Source organism: Macrosteles quadrilineatus, unplaced genomic scaffold (assembly GCF_028750875.1).
Source record: "Macrosteles quadrilineatus isolate MER2022 unplaced genomic scaffold, UCM_ALF_1.0 Scaffold_7__1_contigs__length_78375512, whole genome shotgun sequence".
Classification (NCBI taxonomy): Eukaryota; Metazoa; Arthropoda; class Insecta; order Hemiptera; family Cicadellidae; genus Macrosteles; species Macrosteles quadrilineatus.
The window spans coordinates 1,447,935-1,472,055 of NW_026542600.1; the positions used below are offsets into that span (position 1 = coordinate 1,447,935).

Below are 24,121 nucleotides of genomic sequence, written 5' to 3' on the forward strand. Positions count from 1 at the left end.
GTAATCTTGCCCAGTTGCAAGACAGTTCAAATAATGTTGATGTCTGAGGAGATGTTTAACTGTAGCACCATCAGCTCCTTTAGCTTTCTTCACCTCTAAAGCTTGCTTGTCTTCTTCATATAACCATTTTAGAGGAATATAAGAATATAACTTTGGTCTTAAACCGCAATATTCATACATAATATGACCATCTAATTCGTCTTTAAACTTTCCAGTGACTTTTTTATTTTTATCAGAGTATAAGAAATGGTCTTTACTATATCCAGAGGTATCAAAATAGTGTAAGTCACATTCTATTTCCTTGTAAAAGTCCTCTGTAACTATAGCATACATTAAAGAATCTGTATCTGTCATTAGAAATCTTTTATTCTTAAATTTTGACATATAATTATAGTGGAAATCATACATTATTACTTTACTTATATCCAAAATGGTCATTCCTAAATATATTGGTTTATTAAACTTTACAACCAATTTATTTAAATGTATAGCATGTAAATTGTTATCAAACTTTTTACTACAATCAAATCTTGGATTAGTGACATATTTTGTTAATAGTGACTCATCCTTGAGATATATATCACGAAACTTTCGTTGATTCATAATTGTTCAACCAAAGAGACTATTATTTAACAATTTATAAAAGTCTTTTTCGAAATCATTTTTAGCCCATTTTCGTTTTTCAATATTAAAATTAATATAGGGTGCAAGCCATTTTGATTGTCTAAATTTTAAAATTCTATGGTATTTTGTAACAATCAAACCCAATTCCTCATATTTTTGTAATGCTTTATGATGTAAAATATATTTAGTTTTGTCATTTAAATTTGGTATTAATTTGCCATTCATTTTCTCTGGTGCTAATGGATAGTCATTATGTAAATCATGTAAGCTTTTATCATATTTTAAATCAACTTCTAAAATGTATCTAAACTCATCATTTTGATTATATTTGTAGTCCATCTCATTAGTCCAACGGAATTCATCCACAGGCAGTGGCTCGCACATAGCTGTGGAGTATAGCGAGTTACAATCTAAATATATTAAATAGACACTCTCTTGATTGGGATCATAGTGTCCCATATATCTATTATTTGCTTTAGCGTAACGTGTAGAAATCATACTGACTCCTCCTCGAATCGCACTTTCTATGAACAAATGCATGTCAATATCTTTGAATAATTGTAATTTTATTCCTGTTATTCTAAGACAGGCCTCCCATGTTAGTCCAGGGAGTGAATACATATGTACGGGGTCAAGTTTGTAATCCTTTAAACATAGGTCTCTAAATGTCTCGAACACATCAGCCAGTAGCAATACATCTGTTTTAAGATATAAATCATGATATTCTTGTAAATTATTTATATTAAAAAGGGTCCATACATTTTTAGCATGTTCATATTCATTGGGAGAGATATGTTCTTTAGTTATAGAACTGTAAAATGTTTCAATTGGGGGTAGAGACTCTGCGAACTTATCTGGTCCCGTCATATATTCATAGGGATATACACCTTTACGTTGTAGTAGTGGATTTTGTATGAATCTAAATGTGTTCAAATTGGAAGCCAATTTATATAATGGAAGGGACAGAAAGTTGTATGAATCTAAAAATACTAAATCATCAACAGAGAATGATATATATTTTTCCATATCTTTAGCTATACAATTAATTTTACGATTATTAAATTTTCCCAAATGTTGCATTATTAAATGTCCATCGTAAGTTTTCAAGTTATGGAAGAATACTGGGATTTTCTTTGTTACTTTATAATTTAAAATACAATCATTGTGGGCAGCTCCACGGTATTGGCCAGAAGAATGGCAATGATCTCTCACCCGATCAAAATATAGGGGCTTTTCACAAATATGACAGTGTGTTGAGTTTTGGAAAGATACCTCTTGCTCAGGGGTCATTTGAAGAGGAATATATATTGCCATTTGATTTTTAATATAATCATAAGTCTGAAATAATCTTTCAAAAAACACATCCATAACATTTGTGCCACTGTACAACTCTTCAGAAATAATTTTTGAATCTTTTACTACGACAAATGCAAATCCCGATGGAATATGTATATTAGAGTTTATAAAGCATTCAAAATCTGCATAAATAACATATGGGGCTTTAAGTTGATATTTATAATTTTTAAATTGTAATGTATCTTGTTTAGACATTTCCACTCGTTGAGCATCAAAGTTTTTACAATATGTTGTGTGACGTTCTAATATATCATTAGTGTAAAAATGTTGCAAACACAACTTGCAAAAATGCTGCTTATGGACATGTTTTGTAGAGTGGAACATTAACCTATCAAAATCACGAATTAAACAATAATGTGATTTACGACCTTCTTGTAATAATAATAAATCTATGTGAGTATTACTATTTAGTTTAGTCGTTCTTAATGGATATATACATTTCTGGTCTTCAACTCCAAATACATTAACACTTATATTATTCTGTGTTTCAAATTGATCTATATCAGATATTTTCACAGGATACTTTATGTTTGTCATATTCAACTGATTTTCATAGGGTGTATAGTTTGAGACCCTTTCAGCATGTTCATTAAAGTTCCTTGGGTATAAAGCTGTTAAAATCGACCAAAGAAAACATTTATTGTCTGAATTTTTTATATTTAGAACTGCATGTTTTGATTGAATACTTTTTGGCGTGGGAATATATGACTTTGGAGTTAGGGGCTTATACTTGTAAACATGCAACTGCCAATATTTAGTATGGTCATATATCCATCCACTGCCTTGGGCTTGATATTTGTGTATGGAAGCATCAATCTTTAAAAGTGCATTTTCAATTTGAGGCTTTAAATCTCTCTTCTCAATAGTTAAGATAGTAAGGCTTCTAAAATCCGCAATACAATCTTTCTCATTAACTAATTTTCCATTTTGATCCATTGAATATTTTATAAATTTGATTCTCCTAACTAACGTCCATTTTATCGGAAGAGGACAAGACTTCAGAGTATTTTCAAGGTCAGCTCTAATCGATTCACCAACAAATTTAATCATTGTGTATGGACATTTGATACAAGAATTGACATGTCTTCTAAAATGTCCAACAATATTTTTCTTACAAAAACTACAACTCTTGTGACTTTGTAATATATGTGATTTTAGAGCAATATGTTACTATCACAGATTAAATTACAAACTTTACATACCTTCATTTGATGAATTACCTTGTAGTGGCGAATCAGGTTACTTTTGGTGGAGAGCGACACGGAGCAGTGTTGACAGGTGGGCCTCATGGTCCAGAATGAAATATCACCCGAATGTCACTTCTATTTATAGACTTTTCGAAAATTTCAAAATTTTGGAAATTTTCTAAATTTTCAGCTAGAAATTTAAAATTTTTAAAAATTACTTCAACAGATCCAAGACTAGATCACTAGAGACAAAAAAAAGCAAGGAGCAAGCCCAAGTGAGTGACGTTTTCACAACATCACCACTAGAGGCAAGAAGCAGGAGCATGCCCGCGACCGGGAGCACACCCACGCTATGAGCCGAGTTCGCACATACATGATTTTGAAATAGAAATATAATATATCAACTGGAAAGGGGAATGGTAGATGTACTTGCAATTGTGCGTGGGGCAGAGGGGAATGGTGAGGGGGGAGGGGGGGGGGAGTTGGCCCAAAAATGCCGCACCTCAAATAAAAAAAAACGGCAGCAACAATCTGATTATTGAAATTCAACACGGTGTTGCTCCTGGTTCATTGAATAGTGTTATTACATAGAAATATATATATTAAAACCAAAACAGATACACAATAAACTGTACACATGGTGGGGTGCTATGGTACAATTGGGGGTTGCTCTTGCTCCTCCAGTGAATAGCGTTTTTACACTACTATACTATGGGACAGTTGGAGGGGTGCACGTGCTCCTGGTTCATTGAATAGTGTTATTACATAGAAATATATATATTTAAACCAAAACAGATACACAATAAACTGTACACATGATAGGGTGCTATGGTACAACTTAGGGTTGCTCCGCCTCATCCTGCAGTGAATAGCGTTTTTACACTACTATACATATACACATGCATGGGTCAATAAATGAAATAATTAGTTTTTTTTTTATTTTTGCTTAATATCGAATATATTTATGGGGAATAACTAAGAAATAAGGTTTGACAATTTTATAGGGATATTTAGGCAAAGATCAGGATTTTAGATTTGGTGGCCAAAAATAATCCCCATAAGAATAACATGGGAAAAACGTGTCTAAAGTGGGGTATCTTTCTGGGTTCACCACTACTTTTGTTTTTATAACTAATATGAAAGAGCGGTGAGGAAGTTTCCTCCAGAACACTAGGCCTTATCAAGGGTGGTAAGGGTCGAAAAGTAAAAGACTGGGTATCTTACACTTTCATTTATTCAGTGTTTTCCTTATTCTAACACAACGGTTTCTATATATTCAATTTTATATACAGTCTTGATCCTGGGTCTGTATTCCTCCTACCAGGCAGTGTCTCCCGGGCTCGTGTTCAGGGTTTGGCAGAGGTTGGATCAGTCCTTGCGTACGTCCTTACTGGCCCTGTGGTCTACGACACTCCTACAAGATATCAGTGTGGGTCCGCGGTCTAGATCCTTGGTACCTTCACCCCGGAATCCTCGGCCCCTAGCTGCTGCTCTCCACTGGAGACGGTTCTGGCGTCACTTGCTCAGAAGTTAGCACTCTCTATGCAGTCTACTTGGTCTGCAGTCTGACGTAAACTCCATCAATACTCAACGTATACCTATGTATACGCTTTTAAGGTGGTGGGGGACTACATAAGTCCTCCCCTACACCTACAACTACGGACCCGCGGGCTCAACACGTCCATACGAGGGTGTCGGGGGCTCGGCACGACCTGTTCAGTGGTACCCGCGGGCTCAACACGCCCATGCGGGGATGCTGGGGGCTCAACATGCCCGTCCAACGGTGCCGGGGGGTCAACACGCCCGTCCAGTGGTAAATGTGGCTCAAGACGCCCATCAGGTAACCCGGGGCTCAACACGCCCATCAGGTAACCCGCGGGCTCAACACGCCCGTCCGACGGTGCCGGGGGCTCAAAACGCCCGTCTAGTGGTGCCGGTGGCTCAAAACCGTAATTCAAAAGGTCGACTCGTTGGTTGTTCAGGAGTCAACAGCCTTTTGCTGAGCCGCAACCCGTGCATCAAAAGGCATCAAAAGGTCGATTCGTCAGTTGTTTATGAGTCAAAAGCCTTTAATGAGCCGTAAACCGTAATTCAAAAGGTAACCTTACTTCAACAACCTTTGCAGAATGAAACTTGGCTGTGTTTTTTTTTTTTTTTTTTTAGTTTCGTTGACCTATTTTTTGTTAATGTTTAACTTGTTTTCATTTTTCTTACAAATAGCTCGTCAAAAAAGTTATATTTATTTTAAACTTATGACAAAAAGTAACCAATTTGGACAGTTTGACAGCTACTGAGACTGGCAGACAATTACGACACAGACCCCATATCATACCAAAAAACATAAACAGACCCAGAAATTCAATGGAAGAATACTGATGACGACTCTCCGATTGAAGGATCGTGGGGAAAACGACGGAAGTAAGTAGGCCTAAGTAAGTAATTTGTAGAATATGGGAACCGGATTGGACCATCAATACATGACGTCATGGGATCGCCCCTCTAATTTCGGTCAGTATAACGTTTTCAGTAATTCGACCCTGTTTTTGGCACCAAAGTCAGTGAAGACAAACAGAATATACATAAACGGCATAATTGCATCTTACATTAAACGCTCTCATAGAAGTATCCTCATAATGGGTCAGAAAAACACAATTTTAAAATGGGGTCTTTCCGGTTCATGTAGAGGACGTTTTGCTGTTTACCATTTGTAACTTGTTATTAAATTGGTAAAAAAAAACATTCACTAAATGCACCGATTTAATGCATATACAAACCCTACGGTACAATCTACCCTAAATAAAAGTGAAACCCTAGTCACCACATTATAAACGTTACCAACAGAATCAGAATTTAGGATACGCTATAAGGTCTACTTGCGCATCATTCAAGAGAATTTATAACATGTTAGTTAACTAATCCATGTTAACGTCGTACCGTACATACAGACACAGACTGCACTAATGGCCATGTAATCACGTTTACGGATTTTATTACTTTGTCATGAAAATCTGCATGTCATATATTACACCCTGTAACGCTGCGTGACGCTAAGTAGAACCCCCCCCCCCCATCTTTTAGAGCGTTACGTAATATGTTTACGATATTGATTTGGTTTTTTCAGCACCTCTTTGTGTAAAACATTGAGAAGACTAAAACTATATAAAAATATGAAGCAGCAATACATTTTTATGAAATTATCAAACTTTTAACATACAATAACTATTATCTACAAACAATTAATTATTAAGTATTGTAACTATATAGCGAAAGATGAAATCTTTCTTATCGAAAAAATAACCCATCCTGTGAATTGAAGATTAAAACACCAGAACATCAAGTGCTGTTTAATTATGTCCCATTAAATAGCAAAATATAAATAGAACAAAATATGTATTGAATAGTATAAATAATACATAAGATATAGTATGTGAGCTATTTGGCCAACAAAGATTGTTCATTCGATCCAGTTGGCATACTGAACAAGAGTCCCATTTTGTATGCCAGCCATGATAATGAATGAGAAAAAGAATAAAATAATTTAGCAGCACACGTGTGAATGGAGTAGAATCAAGTTTTATCGTTATAACTTTTAATTTATTTTAATTTAAAGCTTGTACTACATCTTGTTAAGTGTTCAGAAATTGATATGAATGCATATTTCAATGAGTGGTGTGGAAGAAATACATATTTTCATTAATCTTGTTCCCGCGCCTTACAGTGTAGTGAGGATTGAAACGCCATAATGGCTGCTTCAAACGGAAGACATTATTTTACAATAAAATTGTTAGACATAATTGTTTTTTTATGGTGACAGTGCAAGATCCCAGTTATAATGGAAAATATTTAGAATATTTGTTTTTGAGTTCGGAAGGGCTTTTAGCCCCCGTCCTTCACTGGGCCTAATTTTATAGTGTTTAGTGAAGCCAATGTTATTGTCAACATGAGTAAGCTCTCGTTCAGGGCTAGGCCCCTTGAGGCCTCAAAACCGATGCCAATTTATATGTCTGAAGAACTGCCCGATCTTCCAGAATATTCAGCTATAAATCGGGCAGTACCTCAAATGCCCAGTGGAATGAAAAAGGAGGAAGAATGTGTAAGTTATGAACTTACATCCTAAGCATTTAGCCTCCATCTTGCCCAATTCCTAGGCTCATAAGAGTGAGCTTTATATACTATTCAAACCCATTAAGTGCCAATGAATGCTAAAGAAAAGTATAGATTAATGTCATAGCCTTCATATTTACATCTCAGTACACTACTCATTTAATATTAGCAGCCGTAATCCTCCAAAGTTGTGGTTTATAGGTTAGTTTTTGAAACTCGAGGCCTATCCCTCGCTACTTCTAAATACTCTTAATAATTTTATTCCCGGTAATTATTTACCATATTTACACTGGGATTTGATATAATTTTTATATTTCTACTTACAGTATTTTTAACGCTGAATCCAAAAATTTGGGCGGAGAAATTCCTAAGTGGCCGTACAGTTATATAATTAATATTAAGCTTCAGTTTTGTTGATTTATTAACACATTTGTGGTATGGACGAGTCCAAGTTCTAGTGGCGACTAACACTAAAAGGGGTGGAAGGTTTGTGGAGTGGAAACAGCTGACAGTTGTTTACATTCGATACTAAACAGACAAACCCAACACACGACATGTAAAAATCAGAATAACATTTTAAAATGATTCAATTTCTAAAAGCAGACGGACTTCTAAGACGTTCCGAGAATACAATTAGGCCTACACAAAAACAATAACTTAGGCTTACATGAACTATTAATAAAATCAACATTTATCATTAATCAATAAATGTAATTTCATTTTTGTAAAACGCTAGGATTTTTAGTCTATACAATAACACGACCGCATCACCATTGCCAAATTGATACTGTCAACTGTCACTGCTACTGAATTGCTGTAATGTAGTTTGCTAACCAACCAATGGATTATTACGCTAAAATGCGCCCAGAAAATAGATCCAGATTAATAACATCTGCAATAGCAACTTATTAATTATCAAGTAAGTTTAATTATTGTTGCCGATTTAGAAATTAGTAATGGCTGATATTTGCAATGCGTGTGACCAAAATTTTTATGAAACAGTTGTGTTTGATGATAATGAAATTAGGCATAACTTAAAAGTTTTTTAATTAAGCACGGGGTTGTAAATAACGAAACGAATTGTCCGAGGTGTCATTCAAACATAAAATTGAACGATAAGTGGTTTTTTTTTGCTGGGGCATTTTTGATATCGTTATTTCATTGTGTTTCACCCACTATTTAATTGTGCAAAAAAGTCTCGAAGCTGCATAAATTAATGAATCGGTTCATTATAATCTAACCTTTACCTTCCTAATCTAACCTCACTTCAAAACACTTAATACAGTCACGAATCCGCATAAAACCCGACCTACCTTCCTCACATGCCTAAATAAGAACTGATGAACTGATCATTTGGTTTCAAAACAAATTGATTTGATTTCATTCCGCATTAGATCAAGTATAAACAGTTGTTTGCTCTTCTCACTCAGTTCTCACTCCTCACTCTTCACTCAGTACGGACAATGGTACGGACCCGTCCTGACCACGCCATATTACAGTCAGTACCATTACTGATTACCTTCAGTACCGCTCAATTATCCTTGTTAGATTCGTAATCCTAACCTTCGTTTTATGGCCGCTACTGCCACTTAGGAATCTCTCCGACCAAAACTGATTGTATTTTTGGATTCAGCGTTCAAAATACTGTAATTAGACATATAAAAATTACATCATATCCCAGTGTAAATAAGGTAAGTATTTGCCTTATTCCCTTTAAGTTAAATCGCTTTTCCACATCGAAAAATTATATTGCAATCTACAAAATAAACAGGCCTAATAACATAGGTAATTTAGGCCTAATTTAACTTCAACTGGGTAAGTTAACTTACAGCTGCGCAGGGAACCTGTGTTTATTAACCGATATAGGTCTAAATAATAGGCAAAAGTAGGCCTAAGATCTTTTCTGCACTGTTTTATAATTTTTGTTATTAGGCCTAGGCCTAATCGTTAAATTAGATATATAAACTTCTCAGAGGATACGTTGACGTCACCGGGTTGTAGGGGCCCGGGACACTATTACCACAAAGATACGATGTGATGTACAGCGGGTGTTCGTGGTGTAGTGGATAGAGTAGTCGGCTGATGAACAAGAGGTAGGCCTAACTAGGCTATGCCTAGGTCTAGATCGAATCTTATCAGTGACTCCAACTTTTTGTCAAAGATTTTGTTTAGAATGCCATTTCTTAATAACTGTAAGTTAGGCTACATCTTTTGTTAGAATTTGAGGCATTTATAATTTTATTTTATGAACAGAATTTAACCTTCATTAATTTTTTTCATTAGCCTATCAGCAAGTTTGGTTAGTTAGGTTAGGTTACAGTACCCTAATGACAGTAGGCCTAACTGCTGGACACCCCACGTCCGGTTACCATACGCGTAGCATCTGCCTATAAACTTTGCATTATTGATCTAATCAGAAATTGGAAAATTTTTTAAACTGTAGGCCTAATAATTTGCAAGGTACGGTATCTTACCTAACAAGTAGTCTAGCCTACATGCTTATGACAGAGTCAGCAATGAGGTTATAAGTATAGGCCTAAGTTCAACCCAGAAATAAAAACAAGACAAAATATAACTTAAGTTACAGTATGTAACTTATATGGACAAACATTCTTGTTTTTTACCTAAGAATAGGCCTACCTGTAACTTAAAGGATGATCAAATGTTTTGTTGATAGGTCAAGTAAGTTTAGCCTAATCATAAAAATCAACTTCACCCTCCGAGTGTTAAGCGTCGCGTAATCGACGCTCAACACACCCGCCGTGGTGTTATGTGTCGCTTTTGCGACACACAAACATCGTTTACGGCGAAGGCTCTGGGACTGAATGAATCAGATTGAACTGGATCGAGATTGGTATTGTTGCTTTCAGCAGATTCTAAGCTTTCTCCTGATGTCTGTTTCTAGACATTTTTCATTTTAGTTCCGAAAATATTGTAGCAGACAGATGACGTGACAACTTGGTTAACCTAGCACCGATGACTGATGTGTTTTATTACGTTTATTGTTGTTTTAGTGTTAAAAATAAAATGTAGTGATATAGGTATGTGGTGCATTATAAGAATATTTAAGTGATTTTGAAGGGCTGGTTGATAATCCTGAAGAAGTAGGTCTAGGCTATTAATGTAAGTTATCCGCCAGATTCCTAGCTATGGTTAGGATATATGCATTCTTAGCTAACGCTAAATGTATAAAATCTGTTTTTCACCTATAACTTATTTATTTGCAAACCTACCTACTTCCTTTTATTATTACCGGTATATTCTTGGAATCCTCATACAATTTAGAACAAAGGTGGTTAGGCCTATTTTAAAATATTTGTAGACCTAAAATTATAAAAATTTATTGAGCGCAAACATAAAGTTTTTAAATTTATTTTATAATTTTTGAGAAATGTTAACCCCACAAAAATCGTAGAAAACTTTTTTTGTAGGTAATGTTTTATATATTACATTGAAGCCCATAATTTCCCAAACAAAATGATATACAGTACCTAGAGTCCCGCAAACTCGGCTCTCGATAACCCGGCAGTCTGGATAACTCGGTCATCACCTGGCTCAGAAAATAAGTAATTTTTTAGTCCGAGTTAAACATGGACTCAGGCCAGCTCAAGTCACAACTCGTACCAAGGATTTGTTGTACTATATCTGATGACTTAATACTGACTTGTGTATAAATTTTAATAACAAAGGCGGTTCATAAGCTTAAAAATAGTATTGTTATACTTTTAACCCTAGATCCTGATAACCCGGCATTTCACAAACTCGGCACCCTTTCAGTTCACATTACGCCGAGTTTGCGGGACTCTACTGTATAAAACAGCATACAGTAGAACCCCTCATAACCGGCCACCGCGGGACCAAGCCCCTGGCCGGATAACGATTTGGCTGGATAAACCAACCTACAATGAAAATGGTAATTCATACCAGTTATAACAATAGGTAATCAATATATGCAGCGAAAAGTATCATTCCAGTCTGTTCTGGGATTATTTAAAAAAACAAACATGTTTGTAAGAAGAAAAAAATATTTGTAGGTTAAAATCGTTAAGTAATGAAGAACGTACAAATATTATGATTCCAGGCAACAAAAACTATTAATGAAGGTAAAAATTACTATAAATTGGACTTGAAAATCATAAGGACTTAAATGGTACATGCATTTCAACCACATAATGTGATTTCAACTCAACATTTTTATCCATTTTGTAAAATACAAAATTAATAATATACTGTACTGTACTAACCCTACTTTGGAAATAATCAACTGATCAAAGATTAGGCCTACTAGCTCAACTTAGTATAGTGACACAGCAAAAAATGTATAAACAAACAGATAAATATTGAGAACAATTTATTTGATGACTTGAGCAGTCACAAAGACTAGTGCTTGCATCTAAACGTCTGTAGGCTGTGAGAAAAACATTTTGATATTGGCTTCCTGGAAGGGGCCGTATAAACAGAGGACCGGTAAAACCAAGGCCGGATATGGGGGGTTCTACTGTAGGGGTAGAGTGTTTTTAAGTTTCCAAGATACATTTTAACAAAACCCTGCGATTGCGCAATAAATGGGCCGACATTAATGCCATCACTATGGACACTTGGAGGGTTAATCAATAATATGTTATTTTTGCCTAATCAAGATCACTTTAAATGAAATTTAAAATTTAAATGTGTTTAAAAGTTTGAAGATATTAAGGAATATGGATCCCAAAGGCAAACATAAATATCGACAGAATCGGAAAAAAAGTCTTTGATAGTATGAATGTTCCTGTTAACAGGAAATTAAGCTTTGGCCTAGTATATATTTTTTTCATATTATTTTGCACTTAAAAAACTTGAATTTTAGAACATTGGTGAGAAGTGTGCTACAAAACCTAGGTAATTTATAAGTTAGTATTCTCCTAGCCTTAAGTTTACTAGGATAACTTTTTTTGTTCTTTGGTAATAGCATCGAAGATGAAAATTTAAAAGAATAATTAAGCTTACACAATTATAATCAATTATATTAGGCCTATTCCTTCTTTATTTCCTGATAAAAATATAAGTTAATACAATATGTTTCCTGGGTTAGGCGTATTTATTTGATAAAAAAAGTGTTTAAAAAAATTCTTGCGCGGCGCCTAAACCGCCCTTGCTTTCTAAGTTACAGAGTAAAATGACTGCCAGGTTTAGGGCTAAAATATATAATTTATATAAGTTAGGCCTAATATAATCGTTTGATACAAAATCTGTAATTGTGGTCAAATTGTAGGCGTTTTCTGCGGGCTCGCAGTAATATCTCGGACATCTGCCGTGTTCGCGGAGGGATCATGTAGGCCTACATCTTCATCATTTGTGACAACTCTATGTGTGATTGCGGGGACATCATCTTCGTCTTCTGCGATCACGGTGATATCACAAATGTCTCCTATGGCTGCGGAGGAATAGTTAACATCTCGCGCGAGCGCAGAGACATCATCTTCGTTTTCTGCAATCACGGTGATATCACGAATGTCTCCTATGGCTGCGGAGAAATAGTTAACATCTCGGGCGAGCGCAGGGACATCATCTTCGTCTCCTCCGATCATGGCGGAATCATGAAATCCTTCTGTGGCGCGGAGAAATAGTCAACATCTTTTGCAAGCGCGTAGACATAAACTTTTGTCTTCTTTGATCATGACAAAGAAGATCTTTCAAGTTTGCGTACGGACATGATTTTTGACTCCCGCGGCCATGATAAAATCCTTCACAACTTCTACGATCGCGCATAGGCTGAATTAATATAGTTGAAATGCAAGAAGTAGGCCTACAAGAGGAGAAATCTGTTTTTAGGTGTTAGATGATCAGCAAAACACAAATTTGCGAAGCTTTGTAATTGTAAATTAACACCATTATAGGCTTCATGTCTTCATCTTTCCAGAATTCATCCAGAGAGTAATAGGCCCTTTCCAATAAATAGGTCTTCAGTTTTTTCTTGAATGCCTTTTGTTCAGTGCACCTTTTTGTTACATCTGTTTATATTTAAAACTTTACTGGCCAGGTATTGAATTCCTGATTAAATCAAGGTAGTCCTATACTCCAGACTAAGTCTTCTTGATCGATTCAGATGAATAATTTATGTCCGACACCATATGGCAGTGGTCGTCTGCATATAAAGTCCAATATTTACCAGTCATAGGTAAAGTACAGTAGTGTACGCCACTCACGCAATTAGCCTTTACAACACTAGTAAAAGTTTTAAAGGCACTCGCCAAGGCTAGTAACTTTAATTTTCTACTAGTGTGGTAAAGACTATCCTTACACGATCATTGTGTAAACTACTATTAGTTTATTGGCATACTTTTCCGGATTGGCTATGCTCAAAAACTAAAAAATGATTGCCAGTTTGTTGAAATAAGCTTGCGGATAGTTCTCTTCATAGGCCTATTTGTGCCTATTCTCCTCATGGGAGCTACAGCGCTATCTCACTGATTCTGAGCTGCATAGCTGATAGCTGGTGTTGGATCAACAGTGTTTAGTCCAACAAAAAGCGTCTAAAAATGATTTCAGTTTTCTTCCTCAAATCTAGTTCCTAGCAGCCTTTAATTTTTATCACCTATATTTTTTTAACATTTGCTTTTGATACCACAAAAATGATGTTTCCAAACAGAAAAAGTGCATGTAATTGAATAAGTTTTTTATTTTATCTTTCAGGAACATCATCTTCAAAGAGCAATCGTCACTGGGCAGTTCATCCCCACTCCAGAAGTGATACACATCGGAGACATGGTGGCTTATAATCGCCTGTACTCACCCAACTACAAAGTGCCGAGGCAACTGATCCACATGCAGCGTGAGTATTTTATGAGAGCTGAAAAAAAAATTTTTAAATTACTTTTTTCACTTTTGATGCTGTTTGAAAAATGTAATCACTTTCCAAAAGTCATATGATGTCAGTTTGATTCAGTCCTTCCTTAACATAAACATAACCATACTTTTGTTAAAAAATACCAAGAACATTCATTATTTAATTACGTTTCAACTTAATAAAATTAAGCTTGGATCGTTGAGTTTGATCATTGATCCTTTTACTTTCTCCCCTTATTCATAGTTTATGGAAAAAGTATTGTTTTTGTCAAAATTTTTGAGTGTCAGTTTTGAGTAGGCCTAGATATATCTGTTTTGGGTCCCCCTGATTCCAAAAAAATGGTTTTTGAAGTGATGTCTGTGTGGATTTGTAGGTTAGAGCTACAGATCACACCTGTAGTCTGATTTTTATGAAATTTGGTGTGTAATAATCCAAGGTATTTCCAGGGGTTTTTTACATTTTTTTTTTTGAATTTTGATTTTTAATGGTGATTTTCCCATAAAACCCATCAAATAACAGAAGAATAGAATTTTCTCAAAAACGGCATGAACCATTTTTATTAAAATTGAGTTTGTTGGCCCTTTAGGTTTTGAACAAAATGGTAAATCCCATTCCTGTAAACATTATGGTTCAAAAGTTACTGTAACTAATGTTATTTTCCCATATAAAATTATAATAAATTGGAATTTTTGAAAAAAAAACCCGGTTTTGATTGAAATTTGTATGTAAAAAAATAACTAAAATATAAGGTAAATATAAGGTCACTAGTGGTCCTTATGATTTTGAATAAAATAGTGCAACCCCCCCCCTCCCCTGATGTACAAATTACGGTTCAAAATTAAATGCAACTTATGTGATTTTTCCTATAAAATATCATGTTCCACTACTTACCCATGATAAAGGTTGCTTGCCCATGATAAAGCTAATGGGAGAAAGTATGTGTCAGATTGCTGATAGGTCTACCGTTTATTTTTAATAGTTTTTCTACTCTCACCCTACAAAATGTTGATGTCAGTTTTACTTTGTGAAATTTAATTTATATTTAGTCAGTAAAATCATTGACTATTGGATAAAGAAGTAGACATCCAATCTATATGGACCAGCTGTCTCCAATTCATTATTAAAACAGAATGTACTTAGTGTGAGCCAGTCACAGAATGCGCTAGATTCGACATACTACAAATTTAGACACACAATTAGCAGTATAGCCTACCATGCTTATTTTTCTTCCATTATGAATTACGGTTTAACGGTATGGGGTTCTTCTAGTCATGCCGAACAAATTTTTATCCGAAAAGAGCAGTTAGAGTCTTAGCTAAAGTGTCTCGAATCACTCACAGTAAAAAGTTTTTCATTCATTTTAATATGCTTACTTTGTAGGCCTATAGTTCTTATAGCCTATCTTTAAACTGGCTTTAACACTAATACCAAAACACCGTCTGACACGCCCACGGGAATTTTCAAAAACGCATGTTGGCAACACTGTTTACTTGGGAGATTCCATTCCCCCAATACCTTCCCCCCTTTTCCTCCCTTACCAATTGATATATTGTTTGTTCATTTTGCATGGGTGCCGTAACCTTGACAGGTTGTCTGTTCATAACATGTCCGTCTCAGAAGCCCAGTGTTAGTGTATTTTAAAGCGGGGTATCACAGGCCGAGGGTTTCGGTTTGTGTGTTTCTAAGCGGGATCCATTATTTTTCAAATGGGGTCTCACAGACCGGGGGTTTCGGTTAACGTCAGCCTAGGTAGGGTTTCGGTATTAGTGTTAATGGTTAAAAGTGATTTTGACACATTCATGGAAGATCAACATGTGCATCCTCACAACACTAGATTTAAAAACAATATAAAACCAGTTCAACACAGACTTAAAGTACTCCATTTGTCTCCTCAGTACATGGGCTCAAAAATATATAACAAATTACCTTCTTCAATTAGGACACCAATTCATTGCCTAAATTCAAAAAGAAGTTAATAAACTTCCTTTTGGAGAAGGCCTTCTTCTCATTGGAGGAATATATGGAAGCTGTGTCTTCTCATTGGAGGAATATATGGAAGCTGTGTCTTCTCATTGGAGGAATATATGGGAGCTGTGTAGATGTTAAGGCTCAGCATATGAAATGTGTTTTAGTAATAATTTTAGTATAATAGAGACTATAAAATATCGTAATGACGAATCACCTGTCTGAATATGATGTTATGTGATTATTGGAAAATAAATAAATAAACAAATTCGACAAAAAACCTGGAGACAACTTAAACATGGGGATGAAATGTCTTAGTTGTATCAATAGTCAAGGGTAAAATGTTATTGAATCAAACTGTTAAAGTGATTTCATAAATGTTTGTCTAAGGTATACATTATTGGTATGTTTCTAGCATTCACAATGGAGCAAGATATTCCAGATTACGACATGGATTCGGAGGATGAAAAATGGCTGGCAGTACATCGCAAAACCCTGGACATCGATGAGTTAAAGGTGTGGAAGGTTTAATTGTGTTCAGAAAATGTAGATTTCAAAGAACATTCAAAATTAAACAGTGAGCAATCTTCAAATGTATTTAGGCGTTAACTCATTGACTTCATCAAACAGTGTAACTTTTATAACTAATTAAATGTTGATACCCACCACCAAACTGTAAATTCTTGTGTTTTTTTTGTAAGTTTAGTGTTTTTATGAGGTACTTTCATTATGCTTGTATTTTGTCTCATACAGGCCAAACAGCTTTTTTCAACATCTGCTTTTTAAGGTTTGACATAGCATTTTGTTGAAATACCAATATTTCCTGTGAATTAATTGAAAATTTGGTGTACACACTGTTACCGTACTGTGATAAATTATGAGACGTGAGTCATTTTTACTTTGATTAGAAATAGTTCTCTTGCAATTTAGAATCCAGTGACCTAGGAATACCATAGACTGGCAATACCTGTACGATTCACAGCAAAGGTCATGAAACCGACCTTCAGTTCCACATAAAATAAATACAATAATAAAAAATGTTCCAAAGATAGCTTAGCCTACTACGACTGGGATAAATTTCAGGGGTGCGATACGGGAACCCACTAGACTTAAAGCCGAGTCTTATGTAGCCAGTTGTAGGACTGGCTCATACATGGGCACTGTGAACAAGTCTAGATGAGCCACCTAACAATAGAGCACTTTTTAGCACCAGACCTTTGCCTAGTCACTTCTCTCCCAAGGATTTGTTGCTGATTTCGTAACTTTGGCTTTGTCCTCATTTTAACCAATATCTCAGACCAGGGTGAACACATAGGCTTGACGACGATAACCTCAACACCTGGCGGGGTCTACTCGGCCGTTGTAGTTAAGTTACCTACGTGCTTGTCACAATAGAATTTAATCTACCATTCTAAAATGCCCAAGCTAACAATCCAACAGTAATAGAACATTTGAATAAATTCAATTACTGTAACCAAATACTAAGAAGCTGGTATCTGCCACTCACACAAAACTAAAAACATGTTAGTTTCACTACTGTATTGATAAGTAATTAAATTACTCGGTGGTAGTGTGATAAATTTCCTTGAGTAATAATACCTTCCAAGTAGGCTAATAAGTAAATATGTCTGATAGCTGATCCTTGTAACCATCCAAGCTTTCAAAATTAGGTGTCGGACCATCGGAAAATCTGTTAAATTAAGTTACGGTCATAAAATTAATAATTAATTATAACCAATATCACTATCAACTTGCTGTTATCTGGGCTTCTATTTTGGTAGGCTATTAACAGTTCGCTACTAGCCTACTGGCCATGTGCTGTCAACTATGCATGCTGAACCCTGTAGCATAGTAGGTTTGTTGGGCCTCTAGAGCTATCAGTTAACTTGTAGTAAATACAAAAAAATATTAATCGAAACACTGTATCACTATAAATATACTGGTATATGAACTTTGGGTTTCTATCCTACTAGGAGTTTATATGTGGTCCTATTGGCGATCGCCGCTAAAGCCGGGCAAAGGGCGCTACCTCGCTCTGCCTCTGCCCCTACCTCATCAATAGACTTAAGCGACAGATTCTTAAACCCCTGAAATAAACAGTTTGTTACAAATGTATTATAGTAGACTCCCTCTTATCAGGACACCTTTTAACCGGACTACACTCGGCGGAAATGACATCTCTTTAACTGGACGATTTTTATCAGCAAATCGGTTTAACCAGACTAGATCGGCAGGAAGTGGGTGGTACTGAAACAACTGTTCTCATTGGAAAGATTAGAGACCAGTGATCATGTGTCTATATACAATGCTCTCCTAAATTTAAGTCAAATAGTGTATACATGCATTTAAACGGTCTGCTTTAACGAGTTTTTGGGGACGTCGGTTTAACCGGAAAAACTGTTACCCGGACTGGCCTCGGTCACGAGAAGTCCGGATAAGAGAGAGTCTACTGTACTACTCTAAATAAATACGTGAACACATCAACTGATGTTTTAATGACAGTTGATCCGGAAGGAAATTATTTAAATATAATTTAAATTTTTGGGTCGAGTGGTTTTCTTTTGTGAGGAAGTTGTCTAAGTAAAATGTAAAGTGAATAGTAAACAAAAAATAGGACGTTTACTTTGGTTTGTAGGCTAATTTTTTGATTTAAAAAGATTTTGAGTACCCTGTCTTGCTACACACACTGATCCATAAAACTCCTACTTGCGCCACTTGGAATGGTATTTGAGTACCGGGTGGAAGGTGTTATTTTATCAGGTGGTGGAAGATGTTTTCCCCAAACCATAATATCCTTTTTTCTGTTCAAACTGGTTGTATTTGCAGATATCATTAGCAGTATGTGATCCACTGTGTTACACAGTTAAATGAGCTTGGCCATAGATGAAGCACATAATAATCAACAATGACAAGTCGAGAAATACCACAGCTCGAGAAATATTGTAGCGATGAATGTACAATACGCGATACAATACAAGTTTTTATTCATATTTATATTATTCTCATACACACACTTTGGTTTTTTGGAAAGTCTATGGTATTTTGTACACGTATTTACTTTTGACTAAAATTGTACTGGTGTTGCTCCATCAGTGCCGAGAGCAGAGCTAATTGAACGTGTTAATCGATCAGCACTTTTTCTCTCTGTGAATTTTTTGTTCTTTAGCATTCAGTAACATTAATTAAAATATGTCTTACTATGTCTTAAAATATGTCTTAAACAAATACATATATTTTGATTAGGGTCTAGGCTCTAGAAAGATTTACACATTGCTTGGTGGCCTACAGTCCCTCTTCATTGCCAGACTTTGTTATTCCTTAGCTGTTTCAATCGTTTAAAGTTTTGATAATATAAAAAAATAGGAATGCATGACAAACAGTGAATAAAAGCAAACAAATAGATAAAACAAAAGATTTTTGAATTTAGATTTTTTTGAAATGAATAAAAATATAATTTCAAGATTTTGTTAAAGTTAAGCTCCCGTGTCGAAATGAACCTCTATTTCAAAATATGTTTGTCATACATACAAAGATCCAGTATTAATAGACTGAGGCATAGACTACTAAGATAAATAAATACTTGACAAAAACCTGGCATCCAACTTGATATATTATCAACTTTTTTAGAACAGTATTGTAGCAATGGGAGTTTTTATACAACATTTAAATTTTTGCAATGTGTCGATTCTCGATACCACATATTCTTGGACATTCCTATGGGTGAAAACTTTTGAAAAACAATTTTGAAGCCATCAGTTATGTTATCACGGAAAACAAATCTTATTAGCCTACCAACTTAGTACTATTTTAGACTCAATCAAGATGTGATGCCATGTTCATAACAATAACAACAACAACAACAATTTCTTTGTTCAGCTTCAGCTGGTTGAGAACTAAACAAATGCCTGAAAAGTAGGCATATTACACCAGTGTCCCGTTAATACGTTACTCCCATATAGGCTTAACATATATAACCGGAAACTAGGCCTAACTCATATTACATCAGTGTCCCGTTAATACATTACTCCCGTAAAAAATAGGGGTAACATGTACGACCGGAAACTAGGCTTAACTCATATTACAACCGTCTTGTTAATACTTTGCTCCCATAAAAAAATAAGGGTAACTTAGGTTACCTGCCATTGTTAATGTACAATAAAATAAAACATTCATTTTAATGAGTAAATGGCAGTATACCTACTGCTGCGGCGATAACGTCGACACAGTGCATCTTCCACGATCACGGAACCATCCGTAGTTATCGACCTGGTTTCCTCATCAGCTGGACGCCATACTTAGTATTACAAAATACTTTCTTGTTTCTAACCCTTTTAAGATTTAAATACAACTGCCATTCTAACTTCTACCTCTGAAGAAGCCCCTGAAAATATCAGCTTAATGTGTACTTTTTATGTGTTCTCTTGACCTTCTGAGACTTCTTTATTCAGGTGAGTTAGTATCCTTCCTTTCTCCTCAATAATTATTCCACAGCCAAGATGCTTTTTTCCTTTAAACAAACACAAATTTAAATACAGTTACCTTTTTTCCCAAGAGGTGGTCCAAACTGGCCTGACGTTCGGATTAGCTGGACTAGCTGGATTAGTGTATTTTTTTATTTCCGGTGAATCAAATTCTACGTGCAAAATAAGATAAGTAAGGTAGTGTTTTTATTCTAAGTACCATTAAAATAGCTAAAATTGAAATAAGGAGCTGTAGTAGGCATTGTTAGTCTACATCGTACCTTATCTAGCACTAAAAAGTAGGTCATTATTTTATTTATATGTCGGTAATATCTTGATGGTTTTGTCAAGTTTTAAGGGCTGGGAAAGTATTATTATAACTAAGAAGAATTGCTACAACTAAGTTTAGGCATATTGGTAGAAAATATCCTATATAAAGTTAATGTTAAATCGGTAATCTATATAATTAATCCAGGATTCGGTAATCTAAGATAATTTGCAATACCTAACAACATTTCTCATTATTTGAGGGGTAACACTGCATTACCATGTAGCCCAATTAACACTTGTGTTTCACCGAAGCAAAGGACAACTTTTACAACATCGTATAATATCAATAAATATCCTTTTACTGAATAGGTCTAGTAGATAAATAAAATAAGTAGTGTTGTTCCTGATTAATTATAGCACTTATTCTATGGTGTATAAAGCAAGTTATAATGATTAGGAAGACTTATTTGTTAAACAACAAGGACTATAGTAGTAAGTAAAAATGATCACAGAGTACCCTTTTTTAAATTGCAAGCATTAATGAACAAATAATACATCATGCTTATCAAATTTGAATTGATTTAAGAGAAGAAGATAGCCGAGTTTTAACTTTTTCTATTTTCCTCAGTTTGAAGAAATGATGGATCGCCTGGAAAAGAACAGCGGGCATTCTGTCGTCACACAAGCGGAGGCCAAAGTGTTGTTGAAGGAGGACGACGACTTAATCATAGCTGTGTATGATTATTGGCTCAACAAAAGACTCCGTACAGTAAGTGTTTTTTGACTTGATTAAATTTAAATTTGAATTCCTTTGTGGAAAAATATCAAACATGTACTCTTATGAGGATAGGAGACCTAAATATGTTAAAAGATGATTTCCGCTTTGTCGAATCAACATCTCACATTTCACTGCCATTCCTCAACGCCAACAATGTTGTGCTTGTCTCTTAAAGCTATTGGACAATACTTGCGAGATAATTCTGTATTGTAATCCTCTTGTTTTGTCCACACAGAGTATTTATATAGTTAGTTAGAGCTAATACACTCCGCCATTGAAACATTTTTGAATTAGTTGGGTTAAGTTTTTTCCTTCATTGTTGTTAGTATTTGCTTTGGAAATGTGTTGCGTTGATTAATAAGCCTGGAAATAGATGTGATGACCAGGCAAACATGTGTTTGTACACCAGGTGTGTTTGTGTGTGTGAGTGTGGCGTGACCATTCCTCTTGGTCTTCAATGATATTAAATGTTGACATTGAAGGTTGGTTGAGTACTATTTCTCTCTATATTTGTGTTGTATTCAATAGCTTAAGTTTAGTTTTAATATTTTTATTAAATCTAAATGTGTCCCTAGCTTAAATGTAGGCCTATGACAGCTTTATGTAATTCTGAAATTATTTATTTCAAGACAGATTATATAATTTGCTTACTTTTAAGTTAATTACAAGAGCACAAAACCCTCTCTAAAATATATTCTAAATCGTATTAAGATGATTCCATATTTGTCACTAAGAAATTTTGTAAATTTTATTCGTAAGAGTTTAAGCATGGTATAAGAGTTAGAGGAGTTAAGTTTAGATTCTTATCGTTGTGAATAATAGCAGGCAAGACACATTCCGTAAATCTTAAATAATGGTGATAATTTATTCATTTTTCTGACAGACGACGCAACATTGCTAAGATCAGCTGATATGGTAGGCGTAGTTGTGGATTAGAGGGGATGTCATACTCCGACACTCCCGCATGAGTTTTCAGTGTGTGGTAATTGGTTTTTAGGTTTGGAATTTGTTAAAATGTGCCGTAGTCTGTGAGACGAATCATTACAATTTGAGTTTTTTCAGTTTATTCCATGGCCATCTTTGAGATGAACATTAGTATTAGTGTGAGGCCAGAAAGTGATGTATTGTATAAAGATAGTATAAACAATAATACTATTTCAAAGACATTTATAAAATTAGGACTACTTGGAATTTGGTATGCAAAATTTAAATAAAAGAGTTAGAAACTGATACAATTGATTTACTTTTGTACAAGAAACATAGTAGTTTAGTTTTTATTTAAAATGTATTTTCAAACAAGTAGCCTCACAAATGATTTTGATTTATAATAACAAAAATATGAGATATGAAGCATAGATTCTCTTCTAAGGCCTACCTTTAAAAACTCAATAGACAAATCTTTTTTCATTAGGTTGTATGAATAGCCTCCGGATTGTAAATACAAACTAATGATATGGTTTGATTACCAATCCATTTATTGCACTCAACAAGTTTTGACCTGCTATGAGGTCATCATCAGGTGTGTACAAGGATAATATGATGTCTTCACATGAAGGTCATCAGGCTTAAAAGTTTTTGATACATAACATATATATGCATACACATACGGTCGATAAAATAAAATAGTAAACACAAAAAGCGGACTCCTGTTGGTAACACGGAAGTTGAGTCTCTTGCCTGGAGTCTTTATTACGTTTATTGGTACCGGTACTTAAAGTCACCTAGCCACCCCCAATCACTCAGTTGCATCTTGCAGCATCTCAAGATGTCCTATTCTTGACTCAAATGTTGCACAGGAATCATTTAGATCTGTCTCTGGTTACTACCTTTTTTATCTCTCATCCGGTTATCTTTAAATATTGGAACTCTTATTTTACTAAGATACTTTATTTTTGTACCTTATCTAGTTTTTCCAATATCTACTTCAACTGTGGTGTTAACGTGGTTTATAAAATGCTTGGGTTTGTTTTTAAAATGTTATAGGGAGTATTGTAAAATCCTGGCGCTTTCCAGCTCCCCATTTGCCTAAACATTTCCAACTTCTGAGTCTCTATAGCTGTAAAGTGCTCTCTCCATCATCCTTGCTGCGACTGGCTTCCTGTTACTTGATCTGTTTGTAAATGATAAGTCATTTCAATTATAGAGCTAAACCTCTTTTTACCAGCTTCTTATTAATATCATAGAGATCCTCACTACCTGCAAGGAATCTCACCTGGCATTTTTGTGTAGAGTATTCCCCCGAATTTGGGCTCTAGTTTTGCTATTGTTTAGTGTTGATATAACTCTAGGAGTTCAAAGCCTCAAATATTTTCTTAACATGAAATGGAAACGTTTTTACTCACTTCACTTCATATCCAAGTTTATTCAGTCATTTCTCCTCTTTCTAAATTGATCATATTTGATTATCATTTGATTATTATTGACTTGATAAATAGCTCGTCTCCCATTAGGTTTGTAAAAAAAATTCTTAATTTCTAGTATATATTCAAATTGAGTTTGCACAAGGTTTAACAGATGTGTTCCAATTATTCCCAAGTTCTTTATGGGTATA

General features: G+C 35.0%; 1 protein-coding gene across 1 annotated transcript in view; it reads left to right on the forward strand.

Annotated features, from left to right (window-relative positions):
* Positions 1 to 6,705: 6,705 nt before the first annotated feature.
* The window catches only part of LOC128997854 (enhancer of polycomb homolog 1-like), a 45,882-nt gene continuing 28,466 nt past the window's right edge, over positions 6,706 to 24,121 (forward strand). The window contains exons 1-4 of the mRNA XM_054423623.1: positions 6,706 to 7,260; positions 13,944 to 14,082; positions 16,478 to 16,578; positions 21,421 to 21,561. Of these exons, the coding sequence (XP_054279598.1) occupies positions 7,108 to 7,260; positions 13,944 to 14,082; positions 16,478 to 16,578; positions 21,421 to 21,561 (534 nt within the window). The 5' untranslated portion in view covers positions 6,706 to 7,107. The remainder of the gene's footprint in view (positions 7,261 to 13,943; positions 14,083 to 16,477; positions 16,579 to 21,420; positions 21,562 to 24,121) is intronic.